Raw genomic sequence first — 18761 nt, 5'->3', positions numbered from 1 at the left:
CTCCATTTTAAGCAGCGTAATCTTTGCACACGTCCACGCTCCCAGCCCCATCGCCTGCCACCGATTGAGCTCATTATCCACTTATGGTGGCAGTCCAAGTGGGGACAAGAGGGCAGGGTGGTTATTTCAAGCGCAGGAGAAGTAATTCCCTTTCATAGACTGCAACTGTTTATAAAATGGAATGGTCGCGGTCTGGGCACTCGAGCAACGCTGACATACGCAGCGGGCGACAGACACTTAAACGCAGACAATATTGTCCAGTTACAAATGGTGCTCATCATATCAACTTCAGCAGGATGAATGGCTGACTGGGGGACAAGTTCAGCATCTCTCCGGTTTGTCTACAGTAGGCCTGCTTGTACTTTACGTCACAGCGTTGCCTTACGAACCCACGTCCCCACCTCTTCCAACGTTGGCTGCCTGTGCTTTTCCAGTCTCGATTTCCTCAAGGGATGAGTTACCTTTTGGTGAACTACCACCATTTTGTCCAGCTTTTCTGTTTATAGACACAAAAGGCATTTTTGAGACATTTTAATGCTCCTTCGCGTTCCAAAATAGACGTCATGTTTATTTAACTGTTTGTTTTGTGGGCTTTCTTCTCGTTCTGTATTTTCCTGTGCACCATGTGACTGGGCAGTCTCCATAGGAGTTCACAGCTCCTGCAGTTAACAAACCTTGCATGCTGAACTAACGTTTCAGCAGAGCACCAAAAGTTTGTCAGGGGTGTTCCTTTACCCACTCAGTGTGTCACAAACTAATTAATTCACTCACGGAGCCAGTCACTCATTTACTCACTCACTTGACTGACTTGCTCAATTAGTTACTCACTTGCCCATTCACTCACTTACTCAATTATTCATTCACACATTCACTCATGCAGATAGGCACCCATACAATCATTTACTCACTCACTCTATTGGTCACTCACATACCCACTTACTCAACCAACCACCCGCTTACTCATATACTCGCTCACTCACACAATACGTCATACATGCATTCACTCACTCACTCAACCAGTCACTGATTTACTCACTCATTGAGTCACCTAGTCGTTCACTCATTCAATCACTGAATTGGTCACTCAACACTCATTCATTCAGTCACTCACTCAATGTAGTATACAGTCATTCATTGACTCACACACTCAATTGATCACTCCATACACTCATTTACTCAGTAACAAACCCATTGAGTCTGCCACTACCTCACTGTCTCAGGTAATCATTCATTTATTCATTCACTCACTCACTCAATTGGTTGTTCACTCATTCACTGGAGGACTCTGAGTGTCCTCCAGTCTTCCTCTTTTTTATCACTCCCTCTCTACTTGCACACCCCAGTTTGGTGTTTTGCAGGTGCACACTCAGTAGGAATGAGTGACATAAAGAATGAACATTAGTTTGGAGAATGTTTACCTCTCTGTTGCCCATCTTGAAAGCAGGACTGAGTGTTTGACTTTGGTGATTCTTCAAGCCTAGCATATCTGCTCAGGGTGGCGGGCGGTTCCTTGGTGGTGCCTCCCCATCTTTGTGCTGGGTACCACTCGTTGTAACTTCTCCCACCTCTCCCCTCCCCTCACAGTTGCATCTCTGTCCCATTGCGAGACACCCTGCACCTTCACAGGAAGGTAGATGACAACCTTTCATATTTAGGCTTTTCCGGCCGGGATGTGGAGGAGTCTTCATCAAGGTGGCTGCCTTTGGAAGAGCCACTTGCGACAAGAGAAGCCTTCTTCAAACTCTAGGTGTGGCTTAGGTGATGGGCCCTGTGGGGCTGTAGCACCCACTATGTGAGGGTTCAGGGATGCCTTGTAGAAGGCAACCCTGAACCTGGTGTACAGGAGGTCTGCAAAATCCACCTTACATCACCCCAGGGGTGTCTATTTTAAGCCTTCGCTGTCGGATACTGCACCAGAGAGGGGTCTGCAGCATCGTGGGACAAGGGTCCAGTGGTGCATAGTGCACAGGAGACCAGCAGCAACCGCTGTGTACGTGCACAGTGGTGCCTAGTGCACAAGAGGTCAGCAGCAACCGCTGTGTACGTGCACAGTGATGCCTAGTGCACAAGAGGCCAGCAGCATCCGCTGTGTATGCGCCCAATGGTGCCTAGAACACAAGAGGCCTACAGTATCCGCTGTGTATACGCACAGTGGTGCCTAGAGCACAAGAGGCCTGCAGTATCCGCTGTGTATACGCACAGTGGTGCCTAGAGCACAAGAGGCCTGCAGTATCCGTTGTGTACACGCACAGTGGTGCCTAGTGCACAAGAGGCCTGCAGCATCCGCTGTGTATGCGCCCAATGGTGCCTAGAACACAAGAGGCCTACAGTATCCACTGTGTATACGCACAGTGGTGCCTAGAGCACAAGAGGCCTGCAGTATCCGTTGTGTACACGCACAGTGGTGCCTAGTGCACAAGAGGCCTGCAGCATCTGCTGTGTGTATGCGCCCAATGGTGCCTAGAACACAAGAGGCCTACAGTATCCGTTGTGTATACGCACAGTGGTGCCTAGTGCACAAGAGACCAGCAGCAACCGCTGTGTATGCGCCCACTGGTGCCTAGTATAAGGCGTCAATGGCGGCTAGCTTATAAAAGGCCTGTGGCCAGGAAGCTTCACTGCACATTAGTGTCACCACCTCTATGGTTGACATTGCTCAGCAGATACCTCCTCTCCACACAATATCTCTATTGCCTCTTAGAATCCTTGCTCTCCAATCATAACGTGACTACCAATTTCACCCTGACACACCTGAGCCATATTGCCATGGCCAACACTTGTAAAGGTTCCACGGTCAGCTTTGGGACTTTTGAGGTATTTTGTGTGGTTTATTGTTTATCCCTCGCTATGAACTGATGGTGCCGCCCTGCGGCTGCCTGCTAGGTCTCCCGCACACCCGTAGTGATGGGCACCTTCACTATGGATGGCACATGCTCCTGGGGATAAAAGCAGGTTTCACTTTTCTTTTGTTTATTCCCTTTTCTGGACCTGATCATGGGTAAAAGCAAGACAAAATTTAAGAACCCACCACCAGTATCTACAACATAGATAACATGGCGGTTGGCTAAAGAGCAGCCAATCAGAGACCAGTAGACAAAAATCCATCCTCAAAATACACGGTCCACAGGCCAGCTGATCTTTGGTTAGATTCCATGAGAACTGTTTCGGTCTGCGTTTTGTGTCCCATGACCTTCGTCAGCACATGCAGAGAGGTGATTGACTTGATGACTCTGCGAGGGATACACCTTCTCCGAGGCTCGCTATTCATCTTATCGATTGCCAAACACTGCCCTACACTTTCAAAACTGGTTCCGACTCTGGACCTCAACACCCTGTGCATTGCCAGTTCTCATTGCACATAAGCATTCCCAGGCTTTGAATCACTCCAGACTGTGCGACCACGGGACAAGGCACTTGATGAAATGATCCTAGCTGGAATTTGGCCTGGGGCCACACTGTACATGGCCGCCGGAGATCTGTCCTCGCCTCTGCAGAGGCTCTCAGCTGGTGTCGGAAGGCCTGGCCAACGCTGGCTCCTGGGTCAGCATGCAATCCCTCACTCGAATGGTGCCAAGTCAGCGGGCTCTTAATTCAGGCGCTCTTCAGGACAGCTCTCGGGGGCTTTATCGCCAAGAACAATGGCTCCCTCGCGTAGCACGCCTGATCAGGGCCTGGAAATTTGCTAGGTCAGCCTGTACTGCACACTTCATATCACCGCTCTGCCTCTAAGGCTCTTTTCCCAAAGGTATGCAACCCTCCAATATTGCAATGTGCTCCACCACATACACACACCAACCATGAAAATATCGCACTCTGCAGTACAAAAGGCCTCCTTGCGGAGAGTGTAAGATAAGCACAAAGATACGGAATCCCTGAATGTCATCGTCTTGTCTTCCAGGTGCCACAAAAATATGTAACTCTGCAATATCGAAGCCACCAATCTTAAGCTGTATTTTGCCATGTTATGGTATATTTTTTGATGTTTCGCTTATTGATAGGGTGCGCATGCTGCTGCTGGTATTGTCTGGGAGAACTGGCTGAGTTTGGGGCTTTCTGCCAGTGTTGTAGAAGATTCATTTGCAGAGAAGTCTGGTTTTCTTTTTGGGTTGTGAATAGTTGCGTACATTGCGAGGATATTTAATGTTTTGCTGTTCATAATTAGACGCGTCATTAGTCGGTTGTTTCTTACCAGAGTTCTGGTTTGGCTGCCAATGCACTGACCAGACAAAGAACTTTCAAATCAATAACTGTCCCATCCTCCGAGCGCATAAGGTAACCTCAAAGACATGAACAAAATGTAGTATATGTGCTCTGTCGACTAAAGATGTGATACTTGATAATTTAATCCGGTGATAATTGGTATAATAATGCTCATAACCCAATGTGTTTTTTATTCTTGTTTGTAATGATTTTTATTAATCAACAAATAAAGTATTTCTTCACACTCAAAGACCTGGAACGCGCCGATGTCGCCATTCCCTCCACCACACTTTACGGTTTGGGCCGCCCCCTTTAGTAGTCTCAAACAGTTCCACGAAGCTTCAAGGTCATCTCATATGTATCTCAATTGCAATGTTTCATCAAATTTAACATACTCAGTTCAGGGTCCAGGCCGGTCGCGTCACGGAATAGGGCAAATCCATTCTAGTTTTCCGGACATCCGCAATCAATATGCATGACGTTAATTTGCATATAATGAATATGAAAGCAGATTATTCTATTAATGTCAACTGTTCTGAAAACCCGACTAGATTTTGTTATTCAAAGGCTGGCTGGGCCAGCTCTCCCAAAACAGGAAGCAGCGCCGCATTTCATGCATGGCGTCACAGGCTTTGTTCCCACCAGAGGATTAACACACAAACATTGTGCCAGAGATCATGTGCTCGGGGTAGTTATAAGTTCACTTTGAGTTCATTCCACATTCCATCGCGGGGACTCGTCCTCGGATGGAGGCAGAGGAGAGTGAAGACTGGATCCACAAAGGGTCCTCAGTGGAAGAACTCTTCTGTAGAAGCGACAACTCATTCCTCAAATTCACAAAGTCACTTTCACAGGGATCCACAGGAAATACAGTCTTTCCTTTGTGTTTATGAGCTGACAGATCTAAAATAAAAACAACAATAAAGTAATAATAGTGATAATGCAATAACGACAATGACGACGATGGTGATAATGACGATAATGACAACCATAATATCTTATTTATTATTATTAGCCGTAATAATGGCAATAATAACAATTGTAACAATAATAATAATATAATATCAACGATCATAATAACAATAATAACTGTTATTGTTGTTCTTATTAATATTAACCCGTTGCGTCGGCCAACGGCCATCGTAAGCACTACCTCAGTAGAGCTGTGCACGTCGGTTGGCCGATGTGACCCCGCCCACTCAATAAAACTCCTGCGGCGGAATTTGCATAGTGGTTAAGGAGTTAATATTAATAATAAGAAAACAATTTGAATCATAGCAACAAAACGCACAGTTACAACAATAACAGCAGCATTAAATTAATATTGCCTTAGAGCCCGCTGTAGCGAGCTCTACCGGCCATTAAAGGCCCGCTCCTTTGGCTCGGGCCTTTAACAAGGGAGCAGGCCTTTAATGGATGGTAGAACCCGCTACGTAGGGCTCTAAGGCTATTAGAACATTCCGCCACTAGAGGGCAGAATGTTTGAATTTGTCAAACCAACGCCTCACAGAGCCTGAGGGGGTTGAAATCCCCTCGGGCTCCGTGAGGCCTTTGTTAAACATTGGAATGTTGGAGCTCCGGGCTTCTACCAGCCATTGACTGATGATGCTTATCAGTTCACATCTAATTGTCAGATGAAGTTAAAATATCATTTATACACAATCACTTGTTTGTCTGCTGAAGCAGTGGTGTGCTTTCAAATCAATTCACTGATTGCCAGATCTACTAATGATGTCGTTTAGACGGAGGCGTCTGAATGGTTACTGAACTGCGAATGGCGTTAAGATGGAATCACGTGATTTACCACAATAGTGCCGAAGACGTAATGCATCCTGCTTGAGGATTCACATCCTGTTGTGCAAAAGTGCTCACCAAACCTAGGTTTCTGCTACACAACTCAAACCTGCTATATATTTAGGGGTTAATGTGCTTGCAACAGTGTGCCATTAAATCAGAGCACACATGAACTACCATCACAGCATATTACACAAAACACTGTACACACATCCAACATGGCACGGGCAAACAATTTAGTTGTATCTGAGTGTATCCACGAGGGCACATCAACACATGAACTACACAGCAGTACATCTAAACAGAAATTCATCACAGCCAGCCAGCACAGTGAAATAAGCCAACAGATGGATTTGAGAGCTCGCGGCAGCACACAACACCTCCAGTTAATTCGCGCATATGAACCCGCCGGGCAAATCACAAGCCAAATAACCCAGTTAGCACGTAAGCACCTAGCCAGACCTCCAACCCAACACCCATCCAGCTTATAACACATCTAATTATCAACAACAAATATTCTCACACTGCCTACTACTTACTACAGCTCGTAAACAGACGCGGGTCTGCAGCAGAATCCTCGAAACCTGGGTGAGAAGGCGCCAAACTGAACTACGCTAGGAAGCCCCACCAATGGGAGAAAACACGATATATATATATATATATATATATGTATGTATATGTTTATGTATATGTATATGTATGTATATGTGTGTGTGTGTAGCACATCAGTCAGGTACCAAACATATGCAAATCAGTACTGTTTCATCCCCAAAGGGAGGTGGGAAATTACTGGCTGCTGGTCTAGGCCCCCACTGACCAGCAGTACGTGGAAGACAGGATGTGGCGCCCATGGCTGGGGCGGCGGTGACCCAAAGTGTCTGGCAATTTCTTTAAACTGTTTTGTTTTTGTCAGTTTGCAGAAGAACTTTTGCAAATAAGTGGTGAAATCTCTTAAGGATAAGACACAAAAAACAATTGAAGCGGATTCACCCAATGCTTTTAGGACGGCGCCAGGGGAATTTTACCAGTTGTTTTGCCGTGTTCTCCCATTTAGCTCGGCATGCTTTGCATATCATAGTCCAAACCTACGGAATGCATATATTATTTAGACAATATTCAGACATATTTAGAATAAAATAACCAGAGAGATGTTTCTGCAGTTTACGTCGTGATAGTGAAAGGATAACGCAAGCCTGACATCGAATCAATATCTTCTTTTCTCGGTTCCCAAACTGGGAAATTCACCCGGGAGCTGGTTGTAACATTTTGTGATCTGCCTGAGAAGGTCAGGTGCTTCCTTAAGTGTGACGTCAAAAACACTGGAGAGAGGGTGTGTACAATGTTCGGATGCAATGCTGGCCCCCTTCACTGCAAGAACAGTCTATAAAGGAAAAACTATGTGTATGCTATCACACAGGGGTGTCCAACGTAGGCCTAGGAGTGCTGAATCCATGCCAAATATTCAGGAGACCCATGGACTATACACATTCCTGTTTATATTAATGTTATGTACATATACTTCCAGTGGATAGCCTAAAAATCTGTCATGGACCGGCCCTACTGGGCTTAACTTCAACACCCCTGTGACAGTGACTTTCAGCATCTACACAAAATATATTCATGTACCAGTTCTAAGTCGCGTTGTTTTTTCTAACGTCTGAGGGATGCATGTCACTTTAAATCCATTGGTGTTTATTTTTCTTGCAACAAACAACTTTCGTTGGCACTCGACTCATTCTGATACTTGTGCTGCTAAAATGTGCAAAACCACCCCAAAAGAAATACAATTTGTAACAGCATGAGGTGCATTTTTAGACATGAGAAAAAAGAAAATCATAGGTGCAGAGAATATTTTTGCCAGTTTATGCATAGTATTATTCCAAGCACACGGCTATGCCTGGGTAGTTACCGGCAGATAGGGCATGGTGGTAAAAACTCAAACAAGCACAGGAGTTTTTCGTTTTTCCATGCATCTTTTACGAAGTGCTAAAGTAAAAATGGATGAAAATTGTATTTGCACTCTTTGTTTACACTCACGCCTTGGTCCATGTCACCAAATTGAGGCATAATTCAGAGTTCTGTAATAACAGGAAAATCCTTTGATTTCCGGAGACGGTGGTAAACCTTGATGAAAATCTACCAGCAAATTTCCACTCACTGTGTTATCTCCACTGATGTAGTAAATTATGCTGGTGAATTCTCTTTGGAATTACTTCAGTTGTAAATAAAGCCTTGGTGCCCAGGTTTGCACAAATAAATGGGTATAAAGTTGAAAACATTACATTGTTGTCGTATTGAACCCAACCTGGAACAAACTTTCAGAAAAGATAAAGTAACCATGCTTATTCCTGTATTTGCCTTTGTTTCTTTGCCGCACTTGCATGCCGAATACTCCAAGTCCTTGCCATCTCAGCGAAGCTCGCCTTTGGGCAACTGAAACTATACAACATGCATTTTATTGTTCATTAAAAACATAAAAAGAAGTATTTTGAAACTCAACCAAAAAATTGAGTATATCTGAAACCATTACAGAGCAAGGGGCCTTGTCATGGACTCCAGGCCACGTTGGACTGCGGGTCGATGCAAAGTTCCTTGCGGTATAAGTCTGGTCTTGCAATATGAAGTCGATGTTTGGGGTTTATGCTCTGATTCTGAGATTAGGGATCTGTCTTTTATATTTTAGAGATGAAGCTTCTGGGAGAGTATAATGGAAACAGATCCGCTCTCAGGCAATCCGACTGTGAGTTCCAAATTCATTGTCTTGTAATGTCGTGTGTGATGTGTGAGTCAGTGACGACATCATAGTGTTTGATATTGTAAGCCAGACTAAATGTTCCCAGTTCGTTACCCAAAGTCATTGAGCATGCCTTGTGGTTTTTGAGACAAATTAGCAAACAGCCAGGCTGAACTTCACTTGCAGTGTATTTACCTTTTGATAGATGCTAAATACAGCCATGGGTGTCTATGTCCTCTCCACCGTCTTGTCTGTGCTGGTTTCCTCCATCTTGAATGTATTCCATGAACAATTTGTATTAATTAATGACTATTACGCCACTAGAAGAAGACACTGCAGGTGAGAATGTTCCCGTAACTGAGTACAACCTTATTAACTAACCCTATTCCACCCTCAGAGTGTCAACGGTGACTAACCTTGGTCCACGAGAGTCAGAGCGATGCTAGATTTTCCAGAAATCCACAAGACTATTTCATAAGATAAATTCACACAAAATTGATTTCAATAGGAGTCCTTTCGATCGGCAGTGGTTATCCAGACAATTCAGCAGGATCTGTCCTTTTAAGACCTCCACTGGGCACCCTGGAATTGAAACCTTCACCGCACCGCTGGTAAAATAAGTTACTTTTTACCATCGTCCGAGAAAGAGACTGTTTTCCCTTCCATGCAAGCTTTTGATTTTGTTAACTTCAAGATTTGCTGAATTAGGACTTTTTTCCACTAATTTAGCTGTTATTCTATCTTTTCATGGGTTTGTCAAATCACCTGAGCCATTAGTTACTGCAGGTGCTGCTACCTGTGCGCCATGGACATACTCCATACCGGCACCATACACATGACAGCAGATATATGACTAAATAAATATATTGCCTGGGAGATATTGCACTATTTTTAATCTCTTTTCAGTCTTTTTCTGTTTGTGGTTCAACGTTGGCTCACAGCAGGGACACTTTTCAGAATTTTTTTGTGTGTGTTCCTGTTCCCGCAGGTTGTCTTCATCTGCTGCCTTCTTTAAGGACTAAACGTTTTGTTTGAAATCATTGGTGAGAATGTTGCCCACAAGAAATTAAAACCTGTGACCAGAAATTAAAACCTGTGACCAGTGTCACAATCAATTAACCTATAAGGCACTGCATAAAGCCTTCCTAAGTCTATTGGGATTGATCCACGTTATAAAGACTGAAAAGCTGTGCCCAGCAGGAGTGGACAAGACTCCAGTCAAGGAAATCATGGAAACAAGCCCATCCATTCCTTTCAGGCTGTCCGATGCCTACCCGAGGTCTACCCGAGGTGAACTCTTCAGGTTCACTAGACGGCCTTGGTCACTGACATGCAGGCGCACGTGGGTCTAAGACATCACGTTGCATTTTGTTGCTTAGCCCCATGGCTCCTGAATCTCATTGGGAATTTGAAAAAACACTTTTGCACACTTGACACTTTCTTGTGGATTACATTCAGAATGGGAGCTGAAAAAGTACCTGGTCTGTTGTGTGGAAATTGGAACAATTAGCTATGATGGTTTGCAAGACATTTCTGGAAATGTGGCACCAGCAGAAATAAGTGGAGTTTCAAAGGAACCCAACTACAAAGCCAACTATTTGTAAATTGTCCTCACAGTGTCTTCTGGTAGGTATTATCCCAATATCCCTACAACTCTTGGAAAGAGATATGATTGTCAGGCATGGTGAAGGAAGCTGGTTGAAATATGTCAGACACTTAAGACCGGAAGTTTCAAATCCTTCCTTTTCAACCAGGTGATGTGCTGGACCGAGACAAAGGAGATATCTAAACCAGACCTCTCATCAGGACCATTCTTTGGCAAGATTCCTTCCATCAAGAATGGCTAAAGGTGGAGTTGGTGTTGCCTAGCAACAGATGGTCTTCCCTGTCCCAGGTAGTGGTCTTCTCATTTCCAGAAGGACCTTGTTTACCGTCTGGATGATGGGACTTGGTCCTCTCCACAGCTGTGAAGACTAAATCTAAAGTTTGAAGATGGTCATCAGAAAATATTTCAAATAGTTCAAGACCCACAAACCAAATCTGTATGATGTATATTCTGAGATCCGTGACAAAACCTTTAACTTGTATTTTTCAGGTCCTGAACGATTAAAAGAACTCTTCGGTTTGAATTTCTGTTGACAATGAGTCTCCTAATTCGATGGTGAATTCTTTGCTTTCACTCTCTGCTCCTGCCCCAAAAAAGCTTTTTTTGTATTTAAAAAGATCACTGCAACAGTAGAGTTCCTAAAGAGGCGGTTATTACATAAATCTTCTAGAAGCTCCTTGAGAAACGCAGAACCAATTAAAGTAAGATGTGCCAGAGGGCCTGCCCCACCTACCAACCAGGCGCGGGTGCCGAAGGGGGTTGACTAAGAGTGCAGTCTCTCACGCTTTTCCCTCCGCCTATCGCAGCAAAGAGGATATTCCATTTATATCAAAACTGCTATTACATTACTGTCAACCAGTGGGTTGCTGACATGACAAAGAAAGATGTAATTCTACACTGTTTCCATAACATTTCCCACTAAACAGAAAAGATGTATTCTCTAAACCTCTCTCTCACTCAGCCAGAGGTTGACAACAAGCTAAGCTCAGAAGCTTCTGAACTGGGTGCATGGGTATTTTTTATTACTTTTTGACCCGTACGAGGAATTTGTGCTCGGGCCCACTTGGAACTTGCTGGGCTCAACCAAGTTGTTGGTTTGCTTACTTATTACCCCTCAACTCCAATCTGCCCTCAGAAATTTGGTTGGGGCCTTCACTTGACCCCATTTTGTAGTGTGCTCCGAAACTTCACATTTTCTAGAGTATTCTCATTGCAATTACCTTAACAAGGAAGGCTGTTGAGATCCAGAAGAAACTGAGTTCTTGTAACAGTTTCACGTGTTTTGTGCTGAGAGCAACATTCATAGTCCGCATCAGTGTGTCCGTTCTAATGTTTTTACCCGGCCTCGTACTTCCATTACAAAAAAAATGTCCGACAGTTATGTTATGTTATTCGAAATTTATCAAGCGCACGGTCACCCAGGGGTTTCATGGCGCTAAAGGTGAGAAAGATGGTAAACAATACCCTAACCGTGCGCTTGCTTGAATAACCAGGTCTTCAGTGCGCCCCTGAATTCCGCCAGCTTAGTGCAGCTCCGGAGTGACAGGGGAAAAGAGTTCCAGATCTTAGGGGCCAGATAGGCGAATCGGCATCCGCCAAGTCGTTTCTTTTTGAAAAGAGGCAGGGTGAGGAGAGACAAGTGGGCAGAGCGGAGATTGCGAGTCCCTTTTTTCAGCCACTGGACACTGTTCCATTCTTCCTCTTGCACTCTGAAGTAACCAAAAGGTTACGTGCAATTCACCATAAAACTACAAAATAAATGCATGGATGGATGTCCCAAGAGCCTTGCACCTTCTACCTCGAGAAGAATAACCTTCTAGCCATCTCTGTGTGGCCTATGACTAGAATACTCTTTGGTGACTTTTTTAAAGAAGATTTATTCTGTAGGTGAGAAGCGTAATGTTATGACTGGACGTGGATGCTTTTCACAGTTGTATTTACTGATGAAATAAGCACTTCTATTAGAAGCACTTTACGTAGTATCATCATGATGGTATCAGAGGGCAGGCCGGTACCATAGCTTGGTGCTGAAGATGGCTGGAGGCGAGTAGGTTTAGAGCGTGTCCATGCTCAATCAGCCACAGCCAACATAGCTGCACTCATGTTTCTTTCAGACATATTGAAATCTGCGAAACCGCTTTATGGACTTCGGCGCATTCTTAATCCAAGCCTGAATCTGCATTTTGTGTTTTCCTGATCAAAGGCAAGGTTATCCGGCTCAAAACTCTTAAATCTTGTGGTTAAAATGTCCGATTTTCTTTTGACCACAGCCTCCCCTGTCTACATAGGTGTGCCCGTGTGCTGCGCATTTTCGATGGCGGGAACCAGCACAGACAAATAAGGTGAAGGCTATGAGGACATTACAATAGTAGAACATACCAAAGTTATCTTGTCTATGCTGGTTTCTGCTGGAGCCTACCACGCATCCATATTTTACACCCATAGAAGAGCTGTCTGTTGACTGTGGCGCCCAGAAGTACTTTTTGTGCATATTTTGCAGCCTTTGGACAGGAGTTCCTTGGATGTGAGGGTGGAATGGGATCAGGTAATAAGGGTCTCTGAATTTACAATTTTCTCACCATGCTATTCTTCTAGCAGGTATTAGATCACGGATGGTTGCGATCGACACAGACGAGAAAATGTGGGGAGACGACATTACGGGTAAGTGTGACTTCATTCTCTTTGATAGTGCCATGAATGACACTCAAAACTGATCACTTTTAACAGGGGCCTCATTGAGCAGTACCAGAACATCCGCCAAACGTCTGGAGATGTCGCATCTGTCCACCTTTCAGTTTCCCCGCCTCATCTGGAGATTGGGGGATGGTGGATTTTCTTGAGGGTTCAGCCGCAGCTGGCTCGGCCTTCAGGAAATCTATTCTGCGGAAGGGATGGTGGACCACGGATCTTACGCCGGTCTAAGTGCACCACGTAAACCATGGTGGCCTTAGACAGGAAATGTCAACAAGGGCCCTCCACGTGCTTTTGGGAAACTCAGAGCACGTGAGGGACGTTGGGTATATTTTCTCCATAGATAGACCCCCATTTCCTCAAAGTGGCGTGGCGCATGGAAGTCGGAGCAGAGCTGCAGAAAAATCCCCTCCCTATCTGCAGGCCAGACTAGATGTGGTGGTACCGGCCATGACCGGGATGTCAGAGACGCGCATCCACTGCTCCAGTTGTAAAGCAGCTGGCAAAAAAAACACCCTTATGATGCCCTCAAGGTGAGAAGGACAATTGTGCTTCATAAGCCAAGTAGGTCTATGATTGCATTTTTCATAATAAGATTTACACACGCCAAGTCGACCTTCTTGTTAATCGTGAGCAAGCTTTATTCACTACATAGCACAAATTATTGAATGATGCTTGAATTATTAAAATATAAAAACCACATTTTACAAGGCACATATACAAATATAGGGCTTGATTTAGATCTCAGCGAACGAGTTACTCCATAATAACGGTGACGAATATCCCGTCCGCTGAAATATAAATCCCATTATATTCTATGAAATTTATAATTCAGCGGACTGGATATCCATCCCCGTTGTAACAGAGTAACCCATCCGCCTGGATCTAAATTAGGCCCTTAAGAATTCTGGGGAGACTGATGACACTGTGGTCCGTTATGAGTTTGGAAACGCTTTGATGAAACCGAAGGATACCGTGCATGGTGCAGTGTCGTAGACATGCAAAGACATCCGAGAGATCACGCCATCACATCATCATCATTGTGTTCACAAACAGTGGACTGAGAATTACTCGTATTGGGTCGATGGATCCTTCCATAACTTAAGGTCACATGAACCATATTACAAACTCTGGCACAATAGTCCCGTTACGCATTCTGGCGAAGAACCCCGGTGCTTTAATCAAACTTATTGAAAAACAAACCTTCTCCAATACAATCTTTGAAAAAGAGAGAAAAAAATGATTTGTGTTTGAGAGTCTGGTTGCCAGGCAACGCTACTGCTTTTTGTAATTCATTCCAGACGAGGGTGGGTCAGTAATACCTAATTGTAAGGCATTTCACACTCATGTACCCTGATTTATGAAATCCAGATCTTTACTCCTAGTCAAAACAAGTCTGAGAATTGCAACCAGATCCAGTAGTGAAAATACAAGACAACGCTTGAACAGAGCATCGGAGAAGTTAGGGCGGTCAAACATACAAAGACGTCTCCGTTGGAAAGAGATGATGTGCCCGCAGGGGTGGTTCGCCAAAGTGTCAGGGCCAGTGGAAGTGACATCATTTGCCCTTTGACCCCTGACAGCATTACAGTTTTGCCCTTGTCCCACAATTACTCAACCAACAGCATCTAGTTTGCTGCTTCTGTGGGTTAGGGTGAGGGCGGGGAGTAGAACCTGTACAAAGTTAACATGTTTCCTAGACTCTTGTTTACTTCCTGTTCTTGCGCCAGCCTTCTAGGCCCCCGGGATCAGGGGTAGCCAGGGCATTGCCAGTGGCACGAAACAACGAGCCAGGGGGATCAATGGGCATCAAAACCTGTTCTATGGTTGATACAAGTAGTACCACTGACTTGCCATCAACCAGCAGACAGTAATGTTGCCTCTGCGTACCTTTAGGCAGACCCAAAAATGAATGAATGAATGAATGAATGATGGGATTTGTAGAGCGCTCGGCTACTGTGCGAGTGTCCTAGGTATATAGCTATTGGGAGGAACGAACCCACCTTATCCCTTGAACAGGTAGGTTTTCTGGTATTGCGGAAGAACTTTTTATCCGGGAGGGGAGCTCCTGTCGGATGGGGGGGGGTCTGCTTGGTCAGTGCAGCTCCTGTGGCACTGGTGCACTGGACACTCTAGAACATCTGCACACAGGATAAAGTTTAGACCCTGGCGTCTTTGGTTACTGTGCCTCTCCAACCAGCTTTTAATGGAGCTGAGGGTCTGTGGCCCTCCAGAGAGCGAGGACATGGGCAGAGGCACACGTGAAACCTTTCTAGCCTTCCCTTTGCTGCGGCAAATGAGGTAGAGCTGGGCTCTTCCGGGGAAGAACGGGATGAAAAGCAACCCCAAGAGAACCAATATTACATCAACCGACCAGTGCACAAATGCCGTTTGCATCAAACTGTGCCAAAACTGCAGTGCTTAATTTGTCAAAGAATGAGCGCAGCTGCCCAAAGCTCTGATCAGAAGCCCGCATCAGCGCTGCGAAAATCCACCTCATGCACTTTAGTCATCTAAAAACACTCCCTGCCTGTCTATCTCACTCTTGGAGGTTCCTGTTTTTATCCTCTAGAACGTTTTTTACGTCTTTCCAATTTCTGCATTTTTCCCTCTGTTGCTTTCGGTAAATGTCTGGTCTGAAAAAATAAGTGCTGGCCCCCAAAAATGAGTTGCAACGCCAATTAAGGACTAATCAATTGCATTTGCCCCACCAACTGCTGAAAAAAGACATCTGCCCTCTCCGACAAGGGCTGTGGTTTTTCACTTTCAGTGCAAAAGTCGATTCAGAAAATGCATTGCAGTTCCAGGGCCCAGAGCTGCGGGTTTGCAGTTCCACTGCTGATGCAAAATTGCAGAACACAGATGCAAAGTTGCTTATTTGGTTCAGGAAACAAGGTGGGGCAGTGACATTCTTCTAAACATATTCCTTACACCAGGCCTACTGCAGAACACACACCTTTGCAGGGCCTGTGAATTATGAGCCCGCGAAGGAAAGCATCTTTAGCCGAATGCAATCTCTTGCAAGCAAGGCGAGAGTGTAAGAAGGCGTGCAATCGAAGGATCATTTCTGTATGTTCACCATTCCCGCTGTAGGTGAACAACAATGGTGAATAATGGTGAGCTGGCACTTGCTTCCTTAATTTGCTTCTTGCAGCAGCCAGCCCTGAGCCCTGCACAGTGACAGACAGAGTGCATGAGCCAAAGTGGAATCTGTGAAACCTAACCTGTTTGCCACCTTCTCTAGTAGGACACTTGATCCGTTAGGCAAATAGAGTGATCCTCCACTTGCTGATTACACCCCCTAAAGTAATCATATTGTCCCTCCCATCTCTGACGCTTTCTTAAAGTGATACGATCCGTCTTGGGTCAGTGGTCGCCCTCTGCTTCCTGTTTGAGAGGGGCGCCCTTTGTTTGCATGTCCACAAACATGGCTGCCTCAGTGCCCCGCCAGCACACCTGAGTGGTGCCTGCTTCTCTCCTCTAAAGGTGTCCAAAGTACACAAGTTATTTTTGCAACTTTTTCAAGCTTTATGGGAAACCTTCATCATTTCTCTTCATTTCCAAAGTTTTTTATTTTGAGACATCTATTCAAAAATTGGAACGTTCCAAATAATGTATGGTATGTATATATATTTTTTTTTTGAATGAAGAAAATATGCTAATATGCTTCATATAAAGCAATTGGGTCATCTTTATGGATGAAGAATTCCTTCACCTGGAATTACTAACGCAGTGGGAACCTCTCATTCCAAAGACCTGGAATACTGTGGTATTCTTACTTATCTCTAAGAAATGAGGAACTACCATGGAAACTGTTTTCTGCTGGAAGCTGTTTTAGTATGTTCGTTCTGGCTCCACCTTGAACCCTAGAGTTGGACTGCAGGGGGGGGGATCTCACCCGCCGGAAACAGGAGAGAGAGTTGGGTTTCACAAAAGGGAGGTGTGTCTACAAAGTTGCTAGAAGTAAGGCTAAGTCAGCTGTAAGTGAGGTAACGCCTGGTGTGACTGACTCTGATCCAACCCTCCTGGCTTTGAAGCAGAGGCGCTGCCCTGTAAAGTCCAGTGCTTCTCTGTCAGTAAATGGTGAGGACTGTGGATAGCAAATTCAGGAAGTAAATTCAAGGGCTAGTCTGAGGAAACATGGCTGCCGAGGAAGGCAGGAACAGGCCAGACATGACTTCAGAAACAAAGTCCTCAGCCCTGTGGACCATGTTTTTTTTTTCACTGGTTGGGCAGGTGTGCATTGCCTCTCTCTGCCTGCACCTTGGCCACAGGATTGCCTTAAGGGAACAGAAGCCGAAAAGTTTGGGGTCAGAGAGGTGGTACAACAGCGGTGCTGTCAGCTCTATGTATGATGATCCCTTTCACCTGGACCAAGGGGGCTGTGACGACTTATTCTTCGTGTAGTTGTCTCTCTTATGGGTGCATTTAAAGACCACGGTCTTTGGAACTTTTAACACCTCCTACCAAGCTAGGATACCTTGTGTCTATTTCCAGTTTGCCCAAGATCACAGAGTGTCTGGATGACGACCAAAACCTCTGCTCATACTTCCTGGCTCCCGACCTATTAACTGGTTTGTGTTTCTTCCTGAAGAGATGTGGTTAGTCGTTGCTGTGCTAACCCTGGTGCCAGGAGATCTGAGTTTAAATCCCGATCTGCAGCTTAGCTAAACTGTGTGATTCTGGACATTTTCTTTGAATGCTAATTCACCAGTTCCCTTATGGGCCAAACATTTAAAAACACTTAGGAATAGGCTTACCACAAGTTAAAATGTTGCATAGAATCTTTGAAAGTTTTCACGAGCAGGCCCAGGACAAACAAGACTCCAAACGAAGAGCAGGGGGGCCTGGGTTTGCACCCCGAGCTAATAAGCTCACGTCCCATTATCCACACAGTGTGATCTTCAGCACATCACTTTGTCTTCTGCCCTGTGCAATGTTACTGAAGACATGTCTTCTTGAATAAACGCATGTAGGGGAGTTTAGATTGGAAGCCAGCCCCTCCCTGGCCAATCAAGCACAGCCCTATGGACCCATCTTGACTCCGACCAATCAGGAATTGTAGAACAAAAAACATCTAGACCCTGAGAGCCCTGCTCGCCCTAACGGATGCTAGGAAGGCATTCCATGAACCCTGATAGAAGAACATACAGACCCCGTGTACAACAATGTACACTGACTGTGTGAGTTACTGTTAGCTCTATCTGTACCGTGTACGCTGACTGCTTATGTTACCTGTAGTTCTAAAGGGACAACAATGTAGACTGACTGCTTATGTTACCTGCAGTTCTATCGGTACAACAATATACACTGACTGCTTATGTTACCTGCAGTTCTATTGGTACAACAATGTTCACTGACTGTTTATGTTACCTATAGTTCTATAGGTACAACAACGTACACTGACTGCTTATGTTGCCGGTAGCTCCTTCGGTTTTTAGGTGAATAAAAAACCCCAGTGACAGAAAGAACGTTAACCGCAGCGAGCTGGGGGCGCAGACCCTGGGTGGCGGCTGGTCACTGTAGCCAAGGTGAACCCTCCAGCAGGCTGCAGAATGCGCTCCATGAAGAACTAAACAATCTGCTCGTGGAAACAGAAGTTTTATTGCGGAGCCCTTTCCGCTCCTCTTTTCATGGGGTAGGGAAACAAGGCCCGGTCTGTCCAGCTCGAATCCGAAGTGTCTTCAGACTGGCCTCTGCTGGGGGCGGGCCAGTGCCTGCTTAGTGGAAGGTTAT

General features: G+C 45.1%; 1 protein-coding gene across 13 annotated transcripts in view; it reads left to right on the top strand.

The window, feature by feature from the left end:
* Positions 1 to 18761, top strand: part of MEIS2 (Meis homeobox 2) — a 311789-nt gene that overhangs the window by 75902 nt on the left and 217126 nt on the right. For 5 of the 13 annotated variants that reach the window (XM_086937007.1, XM_086937013.1, XM_086937006.1 and 2 more), the window contains exons 8-9: positions 8678 to 8734; positions 12933 to 12995. The exons of 6 other annotated variants lie outside the window; for them this stretch is intronic. In XM_086937007.1, the coding sequence (XP_086793133.1) occupies positions 8678 to 8734; positions 12933 to 12995 (120 nt within the window). The remainder of the gene's footprint in view (positions 1 to 8677; positions 8735 to 12932; positions 12996 to 18761) is intronic. 2 more of the 13 variants (XM_086937008.1, XM_086937014.1) reach the window with 1 other exon arrangement.

Source organism: Lissotriton vulgaris, chromosome 9, assembly GCF_964263255.1.
Source record: "Lissotriton vulgaris chromosome 9, aLisVul1.2, whole genome shotgun sequence".
Taxonomy (NCBI): Eukaryota; Metazoa; Chordata; class Amphibia; order Caudata; family Salamandridae; genus Lissotriton; species Lissotriton vulgaris.
The sequence above is the reverse complement of the archived record's forward strand: the minus strand, read 5'-3'. Positions and strand labels throughout refer to the sequence as shown.